Genomic DNA, 16040 nt, shown 5'->3' on the forward strand with positions numbered 1-16040 from the left:
TAACCATAACAATGGGGCTATCACCTTTCATGTACTCCTCTCTGAAGTCTCCATCCAGCCGGCAGTAAAGAAAAGGGGGTGGGAGTGTAATGCCTGAGGCTGTCGCTGGAAGAAGGGGGTGATTGGGTGGGGCTACTGGGGAATCCCTTAAAACCTTGAATGGGAGAGCTTGGACTCCAAATCCTGTCTAGAACGCCTGCAACCATTTTCTCTTAATAAAGGATGCCTGTTGGAAGAACTATTCCAAGAGTTCTGTCTTCTTAAGATGCAAAGTGGGGTGGGTCCTTACAGGATAAGATCTTCACAGTTCTTTAAAAGGATTAAAATACAATCTAGCTTTTCAGATCAGGAATGTTATTTCAACCTGTCAAGGCAAGCATACGAAACCAAATATATTCCCTTAAAGTAAGATATCTGAGCACAATCTCCTAAATTTTAACATATTGTTTTACCAGTGTGATGTGAACCATATTCAAAAATTGTGCACAATATAAGTTAATAAAAGATTTATTTCACTCCAACTCTTGACCATAAACATTTGACGGAAAGAATTGAATCCCACTGTTTGTGATTAAACAGAGACTGGTTGGCAATCACAACTACCATGTTGGACTAAAGTCTTTCTTGACAAAGATGCTGCTGGAAGGAGGGGAAGAAGATAGATAGATAGATAGATAGAGAGAGAGAGAGAGAGAGAGAGAGAGAGAGAGAGAGAGAGAGAGAGAGAGAGAGATGTTGGAGATTTTGGAACTTCCTGTGCTGCTTAATGATCACAATGATTTGGTTTGTAACTTTTCTTACGGACGCCCCTAAAGAAGAGAGTGGGGAATGGTATGAGAAGGAGTTTCGTATTGTTTTTAATTCCATCTATATTCAAAACAGCAAGAATCTGCCTAAACCTTGAACCTCCTGTCCTATATTACTGTTTGTGTAAAACACAACTGCCTGAACTACCTTATATCCTAAAGCTAGTTACCATATTTTTATTTAGGTTACAACACTGTATAACAAGATTTTGGGAGAAATTAAAAATAAAATGTGAAAATGTAGGGCCAATTTGGTGTACTGCTTAAGGTACTGGCCTAAAAACCAGTGGACTGTGAGCTCTAATCCTGCCTTAGTTAGGAAAGCTGGCTGGATGACTTTGATAAAAGGATGAAGGCGTATTAAGTATGTTCACTGCCTTGAGTTACTTATAGAATAATAAAGGTGGAATTAAAAATAACTAATAAAAATTATAAATACAATGAAAATAAAATAAGCAATACTATTCAATGCTAATTATAAATAACAAATGAGAACCCTGATTAATTAAACCTTCTTTGGGGGCCAGACATTTATAGCTGAGACGCTTTCTATCAACAAATCTTTTTGCAGAAATTCTCTGATCAAAAGTTATATGCTTTGGTTTCTTCATGGTTTGATTAAAAGTGTGTTAATTTCTGGGCAAATTTCCTCAGTAGAGAATAGCCTATTCTACAAAAATCAGGATCACACTGTTTCCTCACATACATCTGAGCTAAATATTTACAATCCATCATGTTTCAGAATATTTTATTCTTTGAACATAAAGAAGAAGCTGACAATAATGTGTAGATATGTTCCCAAGGCAAACAAAGTTTTAGATCTTAGATTATTTCACTTCAAATGATAACTGCAATAATGTAGAGAAAAGATACGTAAAAAAAATTCCTTACAAAAATGCAAATGCCATATGCAAGAGATACCTTAGTGCGGATTACGTTCTTGTTGCTTTCAATTTCAGGCATAGTGTCAAAATCACTCTCCTCTTCCACTGAGCTGTCTGTATCACTGCCACAAGGAGGCCTATGATCTAGATTTGATAATTCTTGACCTCCACTGGAGCTTGATTCATCTAAAAGTGAAAATTGTGGTACAAAAGTTGGTTGCTTTGTTTATTTTTCTGTGAGTCATGTACACAACATTATAGTAATATTGAAAGTCTTTCTCATAAGACTTAAACAGTGAATATTGGTCTTTTTAATGTTGCCAAACAACAACAAATGCAAGCAGGCAAGGAGCATCATGTCTCTTCAATGTCTTTACTGCCCCTATCACATCATATCTTCATAATTTTAACTTCCATTTACATTTCTGCTTCTTCTTCTTTTTTAAAAAACAAGTTTTATTAGTTTTCCATTTTTACAAAGCTTCAGGTATTAAGGAAGCAACATGATGGTTGGGTAATACATAGTCCAATAACAAGCTTATCCATATATATGTCAGTTTACATCATCAAACATTTCCTCTCTGTTTCCCTTAGTTATTATACCAAATTCAAATTGATACATTGCTAGTTATAACTCAATCATTTAAAGTATTTATCAACAACTTTTGACTTATATGTCTCCAGATCCTGTTTTTAACTTTTATCTGATTTCAATTATAGTATTCCAGTTGGCTTAATGTCCATACTATTTAGGTTTCAGATAACCCACGGTTCCCTTAGTTCATTACAGAATAATTATCATGTCTAAAATACACTTATTATTTATTCAAATAAATTCTTAGTTTATTTCACAATCATATTCTATTTCTCATTCTAATATCATCACTTACTCATAAAATAACCTTTATCCTCTGAATCCATCTTCTATATTATTATTCAGAACTATTATTTTAGTAACTAATTTATTTCTCTTCCTTATAGATATAAATCCTGAATATTAAATCAATTAATGTCTTTTAAAATCTCCTTATCCCATTAAGTGAGATTTAAGGCTCTTCCATTAAATGTCACATAAAGAAAACAATTTTTTAAGTCTAACTCTGGCCTTCCTTTTGTGCCAAACTGGCTTCCATAACAGAGCTTTTAAATCCTCGGGTGGATCTCCCTTCATTCCTGCATATATAATTTGAATCAAGAGAGACCATCCAGCTATCAGACTATCAAGGAAGCTAGTCCCTTCATAGTCATTAGATTGTTGGCCTAGTAATTTGAATCTCCATATTGGCTTAATATATTTGTCATGAGTTCAGGTTGGTCTTCTTCTGCTGCTGCTTTCAACTGGTTTAGATGAAAAGTCATATTCAATGTTGTAGTTGTTTTTTAGTCATCTGGGTTATCCGAATTCTCGGTGTATTGTGTATGTAAGTCTTCAGCACCTTCCGTCTTAATGTTGCTTTCTTCAGTTTCTGTTGCTGTTAAGATTGCAGATTCTTTAGATAAAATCAAAGTTTGGGTGCTGGAGTTCTGAACAGATTGTAGCTGGCATTCTTTCAAATCTAGTGTTGGTTCCTTCTTCTTCTGTTGCTTTTTGGGTTATAAGTTCATCTATTGAAGTCAGGGCTGCGTTTTGTAGCTTTAAGGTGGCACGTATATCTTTCATTCTGGAGTTCGTTAGCTCATTTGCCTCTAAGATTTTTTCAAGTATTAATTTGAAGTTAAGCTGTGGGTGGTATTCCTCCATTTCTGTGGTATTTACAAATAGTCCTTTAGTGGAGGTTATTTTTAATAAAAGTCAATAACTATCCACCTCCACTATAAAGAATTGTTTTCACCACCCAGCTGTTTCAAGTTCTTATCTTTTTTGAAAATGTCAAGGACAAATTTTAGACTCAAAAGTCTCCCAGTCAAAAACATTTTTTTTCACTTGCTGTACCAAATTTCACCACAAGATGTTCCCAGTAACATACAAAGTTAAGCTTTTATCTGGTTCAAAGAAGGAAGAGAAAAATATTCCTTTTTTTCCCAGCTTAGCTTAGCAAACAAATAAAACAATAAATTTCTGTAAAAGTAAAGGATTTTTGGGGAGCCCAGGTATCCAAAAATTACAAGTCCAAATATTTGGTCATTTAGTCTAATTGTTCTCTATTTTTTTTTAGCTTTATATTCCCAAAGTAGGCAGGAGCCACAGAATTGAGGAGGGGAAAAGGGGTATTTCCAAAGGCTTTTACAGGAAAATAGTTGGGAAGCAGGAAAGGTAAGGTAAGGTCTCACCCAACTCCTCCAGGTTGCTTTTGTCGTTCTTAGTAGTGCTTTGGGCTTTTGGCAGGAACGGCTTGGTGATTCATTATATTAATAGCCGATCTTTTCTTTGTCAGTCCAAAGGAGCTGCCTCAGATCCAGCGGAAGAGCTGCCTCCCTTCCGTGGTCAGTCAAGGGTCCTTCTCAGCGGTGGTCACCCCTCCAAGGTGACTTTCAACCCTTTGCAAGATCTTCTGGCAAACCGGACAGCGGAGAGAGCAGTTTCTCCACATGCGCGCCAGCACCGCAATCGCAAACCAGAAGCCTACATTTCTGCTTCTTACATGGGTATGAATTCTGCCCATGTCTCCATTTTTTGCTCCATCCCTTTGCCCAGAAATAATAATTTGTATGAGATCTTTCTTTTTCCTCATAAGAAGTAATATTTTTAACAATTAGCTTACTTATTTATATCTTGAAGATAAATTTCAATTAATAAAAATTTAAATTTCAGTAAGGCAAATGCCAAAGGCCAGTTGTAGCACATAATATCATGTGTTGTTTTATCACTCAACACAGAAAGCAGGATTGGAACATCGATGGTGTTGAAGTATTCCTTTTATATAGAAAAAGAGAAGGAGAGAAAATGGACAAAGGCTGCAGAGAACTTTTCACCTAGTGAAAGGCATTTTTCTGCTTTTGAGAAGATATCGCCAACCAGAAACAGTGATGGCAGCCCCAAATGAGCAAGAATTGTTAAGGAAAGGTGAAAAAATAGCTCTTGTCAGAAAAGAGAAAGAAAAGGAAAGAAATCTGAGTTATATTTAAGAGGAACAGAACTTGTTGAGGTTGAGTTCTTAGATGGAATTTCTCTTTGATAAGTTTCCATCTGTTACATCTTGTCTCCCCCTCAGGTGCTTTGGAGAATAGGTTGACTCCCCTCTTCTTTGTGGCAGCCTCTCAAATATTGGAAGTGTCAATGCTGCAAATACTGTATATTCTTGCTTTGACAATATGCAAAACTGTCTGGTATTTACTGGGTTAATACATAGCTTAGAGGGAGGGGGTAAAAAGCCCGGGAAAGAAAGAGGAAGTAAACTTTTGACCTTCACACTAATTGGATAATGTGACTTGTGACTGCAAGATAAGGGAGGGGTTTAGCAAGAAAAGTTTGATGCCAGCAAGAGGAAGTCAGATTCTGGCAACAAAACGTCCATGATGGTGACCGGCAATTTGTAGCTCTGTAATAAAGACTTTAGGAAACATGCCTGAAAGTTCTTTGAAGTGCTTCATTAGTCGGAACCTTGACATCATGCCAGAATCCAACATTCTTTTCAAACGACCTGCGGTCCCGAACTCCATCAGCTGCCGCTATGCTTGAGAGGAGCTGGCAAAGATTTGGGGAAGATCTCATTATGGAGAAAGAAAGATTGCCTGAGACCAGCCCCATGGCTGCAACAGTTTCCCCGGGGGGGGGGGGAGCGACAGCCAGCAAGCCAGGGGAGAGAGGAATTTGGCAGATTTCCCAGCTGAGAGTGAAGACTTCAAAAGCAGAATGGACAGATAACACAGTTATGGGTGAGTCGTTGGAAAGATTTCAAAACTTAGAAATGAAAACCAGAAATCAGTTCCTACAAAGTAAAACCTACAGCCCTTCTATTGCAAATGTTCCTGCCATGGTCTCCAGCCCTGAGAGAGAGAATCCCAGTCTGAATCCTCTGCAGCAAGGGGGAAATTGGGTTTCCCAGCAGGTGGCTGATCCATGTTCTCTGAACTTACCACAGGTAATAGAGGCCTTGCAATGCCTTGGGGTGGTACAGAAGCCAGGAGATCAGCAGCTGTTGGGAGAACAGCCACAGCAAGGAGGTTGGCCACAGCCCCCAAACGTGCAACCCCTGGGCATAAATCTGCAGCCAGGTTGGGGCCTACAGCAACTGGGGGGGGGCACAAGAGCAGTGGGGAGCCCAGCAGGAAGCCTATCAGACCCTGCCTTCACTGGCCAGAGACCCCAACTCTGAAGAGAGGGTGAGTTCCAGTCTGAGGCATCTGCAGCAATGGATAGATGGGTTTCCCCAGCTGATGAATGATCAACAGCAGCAGAGGGTGTCACCAACCCCTGCAGTCCAACAACAGAGAAGACCACTACAACCCCCACTTGCGCAGCCACCATTGGGAGGCCTACAGCAGCAGGGGGCACCATCCAACCCCGCTGGCCAGCAGCAGAGGGCCCAGCAGCCGTGGAACCAGCCCCAGTGGGAGCCACAGCAGCCTGTGTTCGCACCACCTTTCAATGCAACTTTTGATGGGGACCCAGAGAAGCTGATTTTTTTCCTCAACCAAGTGCGTTCTCACTTGAAACGCTGGGCCTATCTGTACCCAGAACCAGGGGCCATGGTCGATGTTATTGCGTCCAACCTAGAGGGAGAAGCATCTGAATGGCTGAACAATTTATATAGCGAGCAAGCGCCCGAATTGGAAGATCCCCACCACTTTCTTTTAAGTCTGAGAGAACGATTTGAGGACCCATCCATTGGCCTCAAAGCAGCAGGACAAATTCACAAAATAAAACAAGCCGGGAGGCCTGCCCTGGACTACGTGCAAGAATTCCGCAAGATAGCAGGTCGAATAGACGGGTGGCCTGAGCAGTCCCTCATCCATTACTTCATCGAGGGATTAGACGATCACCTCTCTCAGGCCTGCATCTATCGAGAAATACCTGATTGCTGCAGGAGTGGTACCAGACAGCCGTGAAGCTAGATGTTAAGCTCTCTCGCTATAAGAAGCCTCCCCCACATGAACCTGAGCAGCAACCAGAGCTACCTGGACAGCAATCACCCCCACGAAAGCCTTCAACTATTGCAAGGGCTGAGAGACCCAGGCCACCTACACACCCTTCCTTTGAGTGTTTCCGGTGTGGACAAGGAGGACACTGAGCGGCCACCTGTCCAGTCCCCTACCCTCGACTGCAGAGCAAGCCAGGACCGGCAATGCAAAAGAAACCTGCTCAGCGGCTAACAAGAGAAAAATCCAATTGACTCACACAAGAACCGGTTGCCCAGATTACATCCCCCACACAGGAAGATGCCGGGACTCCGAGTGGACCCGCCCCTGCTCTACCCTCCTTTGACAGCGACGATGAAGGAGAAAATGACCCAATGGTGAGTCGACAAATCCTGCCTTTTTCACTGGCTGCCAAACTTATAATCCTTAAGTCTGGGACACAAATAGACTTGAACGTACTAATTGATTCGGGATGCACCCACAGCATTATTAGTCTGGCATTTGCCATGAAAATGGGCATAAGGGCAAAACAGCTTTCCAAACCGGTGAGATTTGAGCAAGCCGATGGCTCCCTGATGGGAGGGACTTTTATCATACAATTAACCGAGCCTTTACGCCTAGAAATAGGTGCCCACTGGGAGTTTATTCGGTTCCTGGTGGCTCCAAAAATGACTGAGGCAATGATCCTAGGACTAGCCTGGTTAGACAAATGGAAGCCGTTTATCTGGTGGGAGAAAGGAATGAGAATTGTGAGACTACCTATAGGGCCTGATCCCCCCATTGATTCAACAGATGTTACTGGGCATCTTAGGCCACCTAATGAGTGAGCGCGCGCACATGGCCGCCTCACTGCCTCCAGGCAAACCAGTCATCCCCAAGGAATACTTGGACTTGGCGGAGGTGTTCAGTGAAAAAGAATGTGATGCCCTACCCCCTCACAGACCCAATGACTGCTCCATCGAACTGGTGCCCAGAGCCAAACTCGCACGTCCGAGGATGTATGCTATGTCCCCCCTCGAAATGGAGGAGATGCAGCGATATGTGAACAGAAACCTAGCGAGGGGGTTTATCGAACTGGCCAAATCTTCCATGGGAGCCCCTGTGTTGTTCAAAGAGAAAAAAGATGGGTCTCTTCGTCTCTGCGTAGACTACAAGGGACTCAATGCTGTAAGCGTGGAAAATAAATACCCCCTCCCCCTCCTAAAGGATTTATTGACCCATCTGGCTAAGGGGAGTGTCTTCACTAAGTTAGACCTAAGAGAGGCATACTACCGGGTGAAAATAAAAGGGAGATGAGTGGAAAACTGCCTTCAACTGTCCTATGGGGAGCTATCAGTTCAAAGTCATGTCATTTGGACTACAGGGGGCCCCAGCTGTATTTATGCAGTTGTTTAATGAGGTTCTACATGATCACTTGTACAAAGGGTTTTTGGTGTATCTTGATGATATCCTGATATACAGCACAAATATGACTGATCACATAAAGCTAGTGAGATAAGTGTTAAAGAAACTATTGAATGCCAAGCTTTATGTCAAATTGTCAAAATGTGAATTTCACCAAACCCGATTAGACTATCTTGGCTACCGAATTTCCAATGAGGGTATTGAAATGGATACAGCCAAGGTGAAAACTATAATCGAATGGCAGCCCCCAAGGACTCGCAAACAGCTCCAGAGCTTTCTGGGTTTTGCCAACTTTTATCGTCAATTCATCCCTTCTTTTGCCGAGATTGCCCTACCTCTTACAGAACTACTCAAAACAGGCAAAGGAGGAGGGAAGCCACGACCGGGCCAACCACTAGCATGGACAATGAGCTATCAAACAGCTTTTGAGAATTTAAAGAGACTATTTGCCGCTGAACCGATTCTAAAGCACCCATGCCCAGGGGAACCCTTTGTGATTCAAGCCGATGCCAGCGATGTGGCAGTTGGAGCAGTGTTACTACAAAAGAACAAAAATGGGATCCTGCAACCCTGCGCCTACACCTCTAAGAAATTCACTGAGAGCGAGCGAAGATGGGCAATCTGGGAGAAAGAGGCCTTTGCGATTAGATGGGCGCTATTGAACTGGTGACACTATCTAGAAGGGAGCAAGGTGCCATTTGAGGTATGGACAGATCACAAAAACCTAGAGGCACTGAAAACTCCCCGAAAATTGTCACCAAAGCAAGTACGGTGGGCACAGTACTTTAACCGCTTCAACTTCACTCTAAAGTACATACCAGGAGGAAAGAACTTTCTAGCTGATGCGCTATCCCGGTTACCCCAGTACAAAAGCGAACGAGAGCAGGTTAACGAGGCAATTATTCCCAATCCACAACTGTTGCTCAACTTACACCTCACAGGGTCCCCAATCCTGATGACCCTGGAGTGAAGAAAATAAAACGAGAGCTCCTCACTGACCAATGGTTCAAAGATAATCAAGCGTCCCTAACATGCAGGGATGGCTTGGCTTACAAAGGGGGGAAGTTATATTTGCCAGAAGCGCTCCGTCTTAATGCTCTCAAACACAGCCACGATGTAAAGCAGGCTGGACACTTTGGATATTTGAAAACCCTACACCTCACCCGCCGGCAATTCTGGTGGCCAGGGCTGAAAAAGGATGTGGAAAACTATGCCACAATGAAAAGAATCCCGGGGAAAGCTCCTGGGTTACTGCAACCCGTGGCAGACCCTTCTCAACCCTGGGAAGATATAGCTATGGACTTTTTAGTGGACCTACCTGAAAGTAGGGGAAATACTGTCATCTGAACTGTAATAGACCTGTTCTCGAAACAGGCTCATTTCATCACCTGCAAAGGACTCCCATCTGCCCAACGACTGGCCAAATTGTTTCTGAAACATATCTACCAGCTGCATGGTGCCCCTAAGCGAATAATTTCAGACGGGAGGGTGCAATTCACAGCAAAGTTTTGGAGAAATTTCCTTACATTGATTGGATCATCTCAAGGGTTATCATCTGCTTTTCATCCGGCCACCAATGGGGCCGCCGAAGCCGCTAACAAAATGGTGGAGCAATATCTTAGGTGCTATGTTTCTTACCAACAGATGAACTGGACTGATCTCCTCCCTTTTGCGGAGGTGGCATACAATAATTCCGTGCACAGCAGCACCGGCTACACGCCTTTCAAAGTAGCCACAGGGAAAGAATTTAACCCAATACCTGAATATCCTCAGTTGCCCTCCGCTTCACAGACACTTGATCAGTGGGTGAGAGGGTGGGAAGAAGTTTGGAAAAACACAAAAACTGCTTTAAAAAGACTTTTGAAACCTATAAAAGGCAGGCTGATAAAAAGAGGGCTCCCCAAAGAACATTCCAAGTTGGGGAAAAGGTCTATCTGTCAATTAAATATCTACGCCTCAAATTGCCCAGCAAGAAATTGGGACCAAAATTCTTGGGGCCTTTCCCCATAGTAAAGATCATCAACCCGGTCACAGTAAAACTAAAACTCCCTAAACTGTTAGGGAAAATTCACCCAGTTTTCCATTGTAGTTTGTTGAAGCCTTATCGGGGCTCCACTTTAAGACCTCCTCCAAAGAAGGCACCTGGGCCCCAAGTAGTGGCAGGCCAGACCCACTATGAAGTGAAACGTATTCTTGACTCCAGAATCTTTAGAGGGAAATTACAGTACTTAGTACAATGGAAGGGATACCCATTGTCTGAAGCCACTTGGGTGAAATGAAAGCTGACAGATTGATCAAAAGGTTTCATGTGAAACACCCCAGCAAACCGAAAGATAACCCTTAACATATGCTTTTGTTTACTTTACAGGATCTGTCCTTCTTGTAAGGGGGGCCGGATGTCAATGCTGCAAATACTGTATATTCTTGCTTTGACAATATGCAAAACTGTCTGGTATTTACTGGGTTAATACATAGCTTAGAGGGAGGGGGTAAAAAGCCCGGGAAAGAAAGAGGAAGTAAACTTTTGACCTTCACACTAATTGGATAATGTGACTTGTGACTGCAAGATAAGGGAGGGGTTTAGCAAGAAAAGTTTGATGCCAGCAAGAGGAAGTCAGATTCTGGCAACAAAATGTCCATGATGGTGACCGGCAATTTGTAGCTCTGTAATAAAGACTTTAGGAAACATGCCTGAAAGTTCTTTGAAGTGCTTCATTAGTCAGAACCTTGACAGGAAGACTGCTATCATGTTACCCTTAGTCTTTCTCTTTGTTAGACAAGACATACTCAGATCCTGCAAATGTTCATCATATATTGCTCTTCTCTGCACTCTTTCTAGAGTCTCAACATCTTTTTTGTATCATGGTGACCAGACCTGGATGTAGTATTCCAAGTATGGTTTTAACAGTGCAGTATATACTGGTACTAATACTCTGAATGATACTTTACATGCTCTTGATACTATTCCTTTGTTGATGCAGTTTAGGACTGCATTAACTTTTTTGGCAGCTGCAGCATATCTCTATTGCTATCTCGGTCTCTGCCTCTATGTAGATTAGATAGATAGATAGATAAATAGATAGATAGATAGATAGATAGATAGATAGATAGATAGATGTGTTCATGCAGACATTTCATTACCAAACTAGGTAACATCATCAGAGCTACTGCTGCTGAAAATCTTGACTCTGTTATATACAGCATGTACCACAGCTCTTCCCATTTTACATGGTTCTTTTTATGTATTGGGGTTTGCGGCATTGAAGCAACACGCAATACCACTTTCAAACAAGTTCTTCTTTATTCAATTCCAGTTCCACTCAACAAGCAACAGGCTCGCAGGCCTTTTATAGTTTCCCAACAGCCTATCATAATTCTCCCGTTTCGTGCCTTGCTCATGCGCGGAAGGCCAGCGCCAACCAGTCTGGTCCCAGGCAGCTTTTGGAATCCCCGGGACCATTTGCAACACTTCTGGGCCTGCTGAGCTACCTCATCAGACCCAGGACACAATACCCCTCCCCCCTAGATAAAACACACAAGTACACTTGTTCCCTGCCCAGCACACATAGGCAGACAAATATTTTTATAAAATAATAAAGCTAACTTAACAACCCGCTCTTCAAAATAAAATTAGTGTTTGTGGTATTTTACCCATTGTAAGTTCCCAACACCTCATTGTGGACCAGCAAGGTTCACCTTTGTGATGACAGAAATCTCACATAGTCTCCCAGATGTTTGGAAGGGGCTTTAGCCCTTTGAGATCTATGTAAGGTTAGGGAGGGTGCCTGGCTTGTCAGCTCACCTGTCCTGCTAGGCAGACCAAGACTTGTATTTAAGGATGCCTGGCCTACTGGTCCCTCTGTTGGGCTCGACAGACCAGGACTTTGATGCTCATAAGTTACAGGTGACCCCTGTTGTGACAGGCTGGCAGATTCTTCTGGGATCCATTCCGGTTCCCTTGGAGAGGAAGAAATCCCCAAACACGGTGGTAGAGCGGAGTTTCCTCCGTCCACCATGAACTGCTCCTGGGAACTTAGTCCCTCGAGCCCGCGACCAGTCTTGGACGTGACCTGCGTTTCAGCCGTGCCCGAATAGTTCCACTCCCCAATGCAGGTGGCCGAAGTGCTAGAGTCAGGACCGCCTCTATGGCAAACTCCTTCACAGGGGAATTCCTGTTTGGAACTCTTGTGGATGTGCCGGGATGACTTCCTATTTGGAGCAATTGCTGATGCGCAGGACTCCCTGTTTGGAGCAATAGCTGAATTGTGAAGATGCCATTGCTCCTCCACTGGGGAATTCCTAGCAACCTGTGGTAATTCCCAGGAACAATAAGGCTGGTTCTCAGGATTTTGACCTGAAGTGTGACCAAGTTCCTGGGTCCCAGGATTTTGACCTGAAGTGTGACAATGTTCCTGGGCCCCCTCCCCCCAGAGAGTGGAGGCAGGGGCAGATGTGACAGGGGACAACCGCCAGCGCAGTTGGTCGATGTGACGCCAAAGGACGCGGCCGTCTCCCAAGGTCACTTTATATAATAGCGGCCCCAAGATCTTGCAAATGACAGAGGGATCCAGAGATGTCCAGGACCATAGTTCCTTGCCCAGACTGGATCGCCCACCTGAAGTCTCCTAGGTACCCGCGGCTGCGACACCTGTGAATTCACCCGGTCTGGGTGCAATCTGTCCAACTTCGTGATAAGTCGGCGACTCCAACGGAGTTCAGCTGGGCTCTTTTCGGTGGCAGTGCATGGTGTGTTGCAGTGTGCAAGAAGAAAATCTGCTAACCTGTGATGCCAGCTACCGTGCATGATACATTTGAGCATGTCTTTGGTGGTGCGCACCATCCTTTCAGCTTGCCCATTGGTGGAAGGGTGGAAAGGAGCTGACGTGGCGTGCCAGATCAAGTTGGCCTGAAGAAAAGCCTGGAACTCAAAAGAAGTAAATTGAGGACCGTTGTCAGAAACAAAGACATCTGGAAGGCCATGGGTAGCGAAGATTCCTCTCAACACCTGGATAGTCCTGGCAGTAGTAGTAGAGGAGACGGGTACAATCTCTAACCACTTGGAATGGCTATCCACCAAGATAAGAAAGAATTGCCCCTGAAAGAGGCCAGCATAATCTAAATGTACCCTTGACCAAGGGGTTTGTGTCTCCTCCCACCTGTGTACAGGGGTGTGAGGCATTTCAGGCCGTGACTGTTGTCACACCTGACATCCATGTACCTGGGCCTCGATAGCTTTATCAAGGCCAGGCCACCACAGATGCCTTCTTGCGAGTGCTTTCATGTGCACAATGCCTGGATGTCCCTCATGCAGAGAGGACAAGACTCTAGACCTCAGTGAGGCAGGAATAACTACTCTACTACCCCATAACAGGCACCCATGAAAAGTAGACAGTTCGTGCCTTCTTTGCCAGAAGCTTTGAAATGCAGCATCTGGACAAATGTCAGGCCATCCTGACAAAACCCAATCAGCACGCGTGTGAGCATGTGATCAGTGGCAGTTTCTGCAGCCACGTCCCTAGCATTGAGCGGAGATTCAGGCAACTCCTGAATGGAGAGAATATGGATAGCAGGAGCCGGGTCAGCCTCTATTTGTTTGAAAGGCAACCTCTGAGGCCACCAGCATGGCTCATCTCTTTTCCTGGTTTATGAATAAGTATATATTCATATGCTGACAGGAAAATTGACCATCTCAGCATACGTGGGGAAATGATGTGTGGTGTCTGTTTGTTGGTGGTAAACAACCCCAGCAAAGGTTTATGGTCTGTGTAGACCGTGAAATGGCGGCCATACAAGAAATCATGGAATTTCTTTATGCCAGCCACTATGGCCAAGGCTTCTCTGTCAATATGAGTGTAATTCCGCTCTGCAGATGACAGAGTCCTTGAACAATAGGTTACAGGGACTTGTGTCCCATCAGCCTTCAGGTGGCTCAATACTGCTCCAACCCCATAAGGAGATGCATCGCATGCGATGCATACAGGCAATTGCTCATTGAAATGCGCTAAAACAGCATTTGAAGAGAGCAAGGCCTTAACCTCATTGAAATTCCTTTCATGGACATGAGTCCATTGCCATGGAGCCTACTTGTCTAAGAGCCAGTGTAATGGCTCTGCCACTGCAGCCTTATGTGGGAGAAATGTGTGATAAAAATTCAAAAGCCCCAAGAAAGCTTGCAGCTCACTCTTGGACTTGGGACTTGGGGCCTGCTGAATCGGCTGAAATTTGGATTCAGCAGGGTGAATGCCTTGAGCATCAATCCTGAAACCCAAAAAGTCAGCAGAAGTGACTCCTATTTTGCACTTGTCTTGCTTCAATTTAAGGCCTGCTTTGCGAAAATGAAGCAAAACAGCCCTTAACCTGTTTGCCAGATTTTGAGATGACGCCCCAGCAATGAGGACATCATCAAAGTAGGGACAGACCCCAGGAATACCACGAAGTGTGTGTGTTCCATGACACTTTGAAATATGCCAGGGGCTACATTAACCCCAAACTGCAGTCTTTTAACTTTAAAGGCCCCTCTATGTGTTACAATTGTTTGGGCCTCTGCAGTTGCCTCAACAGGTAACTGTTAATAAGCCTGTGCCAAATCAAGTTTTGCAAAAAGGCGCCCCCCTTTCAGGGAGGCCAAAATGTGGCTCACCACTGGTACTGGATAAGTGTGCTGTTGCAATGCTTTATTCAGTGTACACTTATAGTCTGCACATATGCGAACTTCACCATTAGCCTTTAAAGGCGTGACGATGGGGGTTTCCCATGGACTAGAGTCCACAGGTTCTAAAATGCCCTGCTGGAGCAGCTTGTCCAGCTCTGCATCTATTTTGCTTTTGAGGGCAAAAGGCACCCTTCTAGGCTTGATCCTGATGGGCGTGATAGTGGGGTTTAAACGTAATGCAATGGGAGGCCCCTTGTAGGATCCAAGCTCTGAGCTAAACACATCAGCAAACTCCTTGCAGACTTCTGCAAGGCCCAACGTTTGCACGCTGTGAAACCCAGTCACCTGAATTCCAAGGGCTTCAAACCAATCGAATCCAATAAGACTTGTGCATTCACTCCCAACTACCACCACATCAAGAAAACCTACAAAAGCTTTATGCTGCACTTTAAGCGTAGCTTCCCCCTTCACACTGACTTTGGAATTCTGGAAGTCAGTGAGGATTAAATTCAAGGGCCTGAGTTTGACTCGAAGGCCACTACTACTACAAATCCTCTTGAATGTGTCAAGTGAAATAATGGATAGAGCGGACCCGGTGTCCAACTCCATTGATAAGGGAACTCCCTGCAACTTCACATCAATGTGAAGTTTTTTCTTAAGGGGCTTGTGTGTCCCTGTCCTCAGAATACTCCTGTGCGATGTGCAGAAATCCATCCTGTGTTGGCTGGGGACCCTGGTACCTTTCTGAAGCAATTCTTCCCGAGATTGGACCTTCTTGCGACCCAAACAGATGGAGGCAATGCAAAAGGTGGAACAGAACCTGCAGTCAGGTTGCTTGTGACAACCTCCACAACCGAGACACTGAGGAGATGCTGGGGCCTTGATGGAACGCCCTTTAAACCTTCTTTCTGCTGGCTGGTGAAGTCTGTCCACCTCCTCTTCAGGATCCGCTTCTGAACCTTCTAGAGCATCCTCTTGATGGACGGACGTGGCTGCTGTAGTGCTTTTGGCAAGTCGCAAGGCCTTCACAGTGCCTCCTGCGGCCTCTTCAGCTTCAACTTCTCACAAGACATCTTGGAAAATGATTTCAGCTTTAGCAAATATTTTTTGTTGCAGCTCTCTGCTTCTCAGACAACAGACAAAACGGTCTCGTAAGCGCTCTTCCAGGTCCTTGAACTCACAAGGCCTGGCAGCTTGTCTCAAGGCAGCAATGAATTCAGCAGCAGACTCACCAGGCTTCTGGTCCCTCTGCTCAAAAGCGTGCCTCCATGTGAT

The 16040-nt window shown here is 44.2% G+C and overlaps 1 protein-coding gene across 4 annotated transcripts in view; it reads right to left on the reverse strand.

The window, feature by feature from the left end:
• Positions 1-16040, reverse strand: part of SIDT1 (SID1 transmembrane family member 1) — a 107058-nt gene that overhangs the window by 43932 nt on the left and 47086 nt on the right. For all 4 annotated transcript variants that reach the window (XM_039366628.1, XM_039366629.1, XM_039366630.1 and 1 more), the window contains exon 12: positions 1728-1876. In XM_039366628.1, the coding sequence (XP_039222562.1) occupies positions 1728-1876 (149 nt within the window). The remainder of the gene's footprint in view (positions 1-1727; positions 1877-16040) is intronic.

The sequence above is a fragment of the Crotalus tigris genome, unplaced genomic scaffold (assembly GCF_016545835.1).
Source record: "Crotalus tigris isolate CLP2741 ecotype Arizona unplaced genomic scaffold, ASM1654583v1 scf7180000020347.5012614909:4044961, whole genome shotgun sequence".
NCBI lineage: Eukaryota > Metazoa > Chordata > Lepidosauria > Squamata > Viperidae > Crotalus > Crotalus tigris.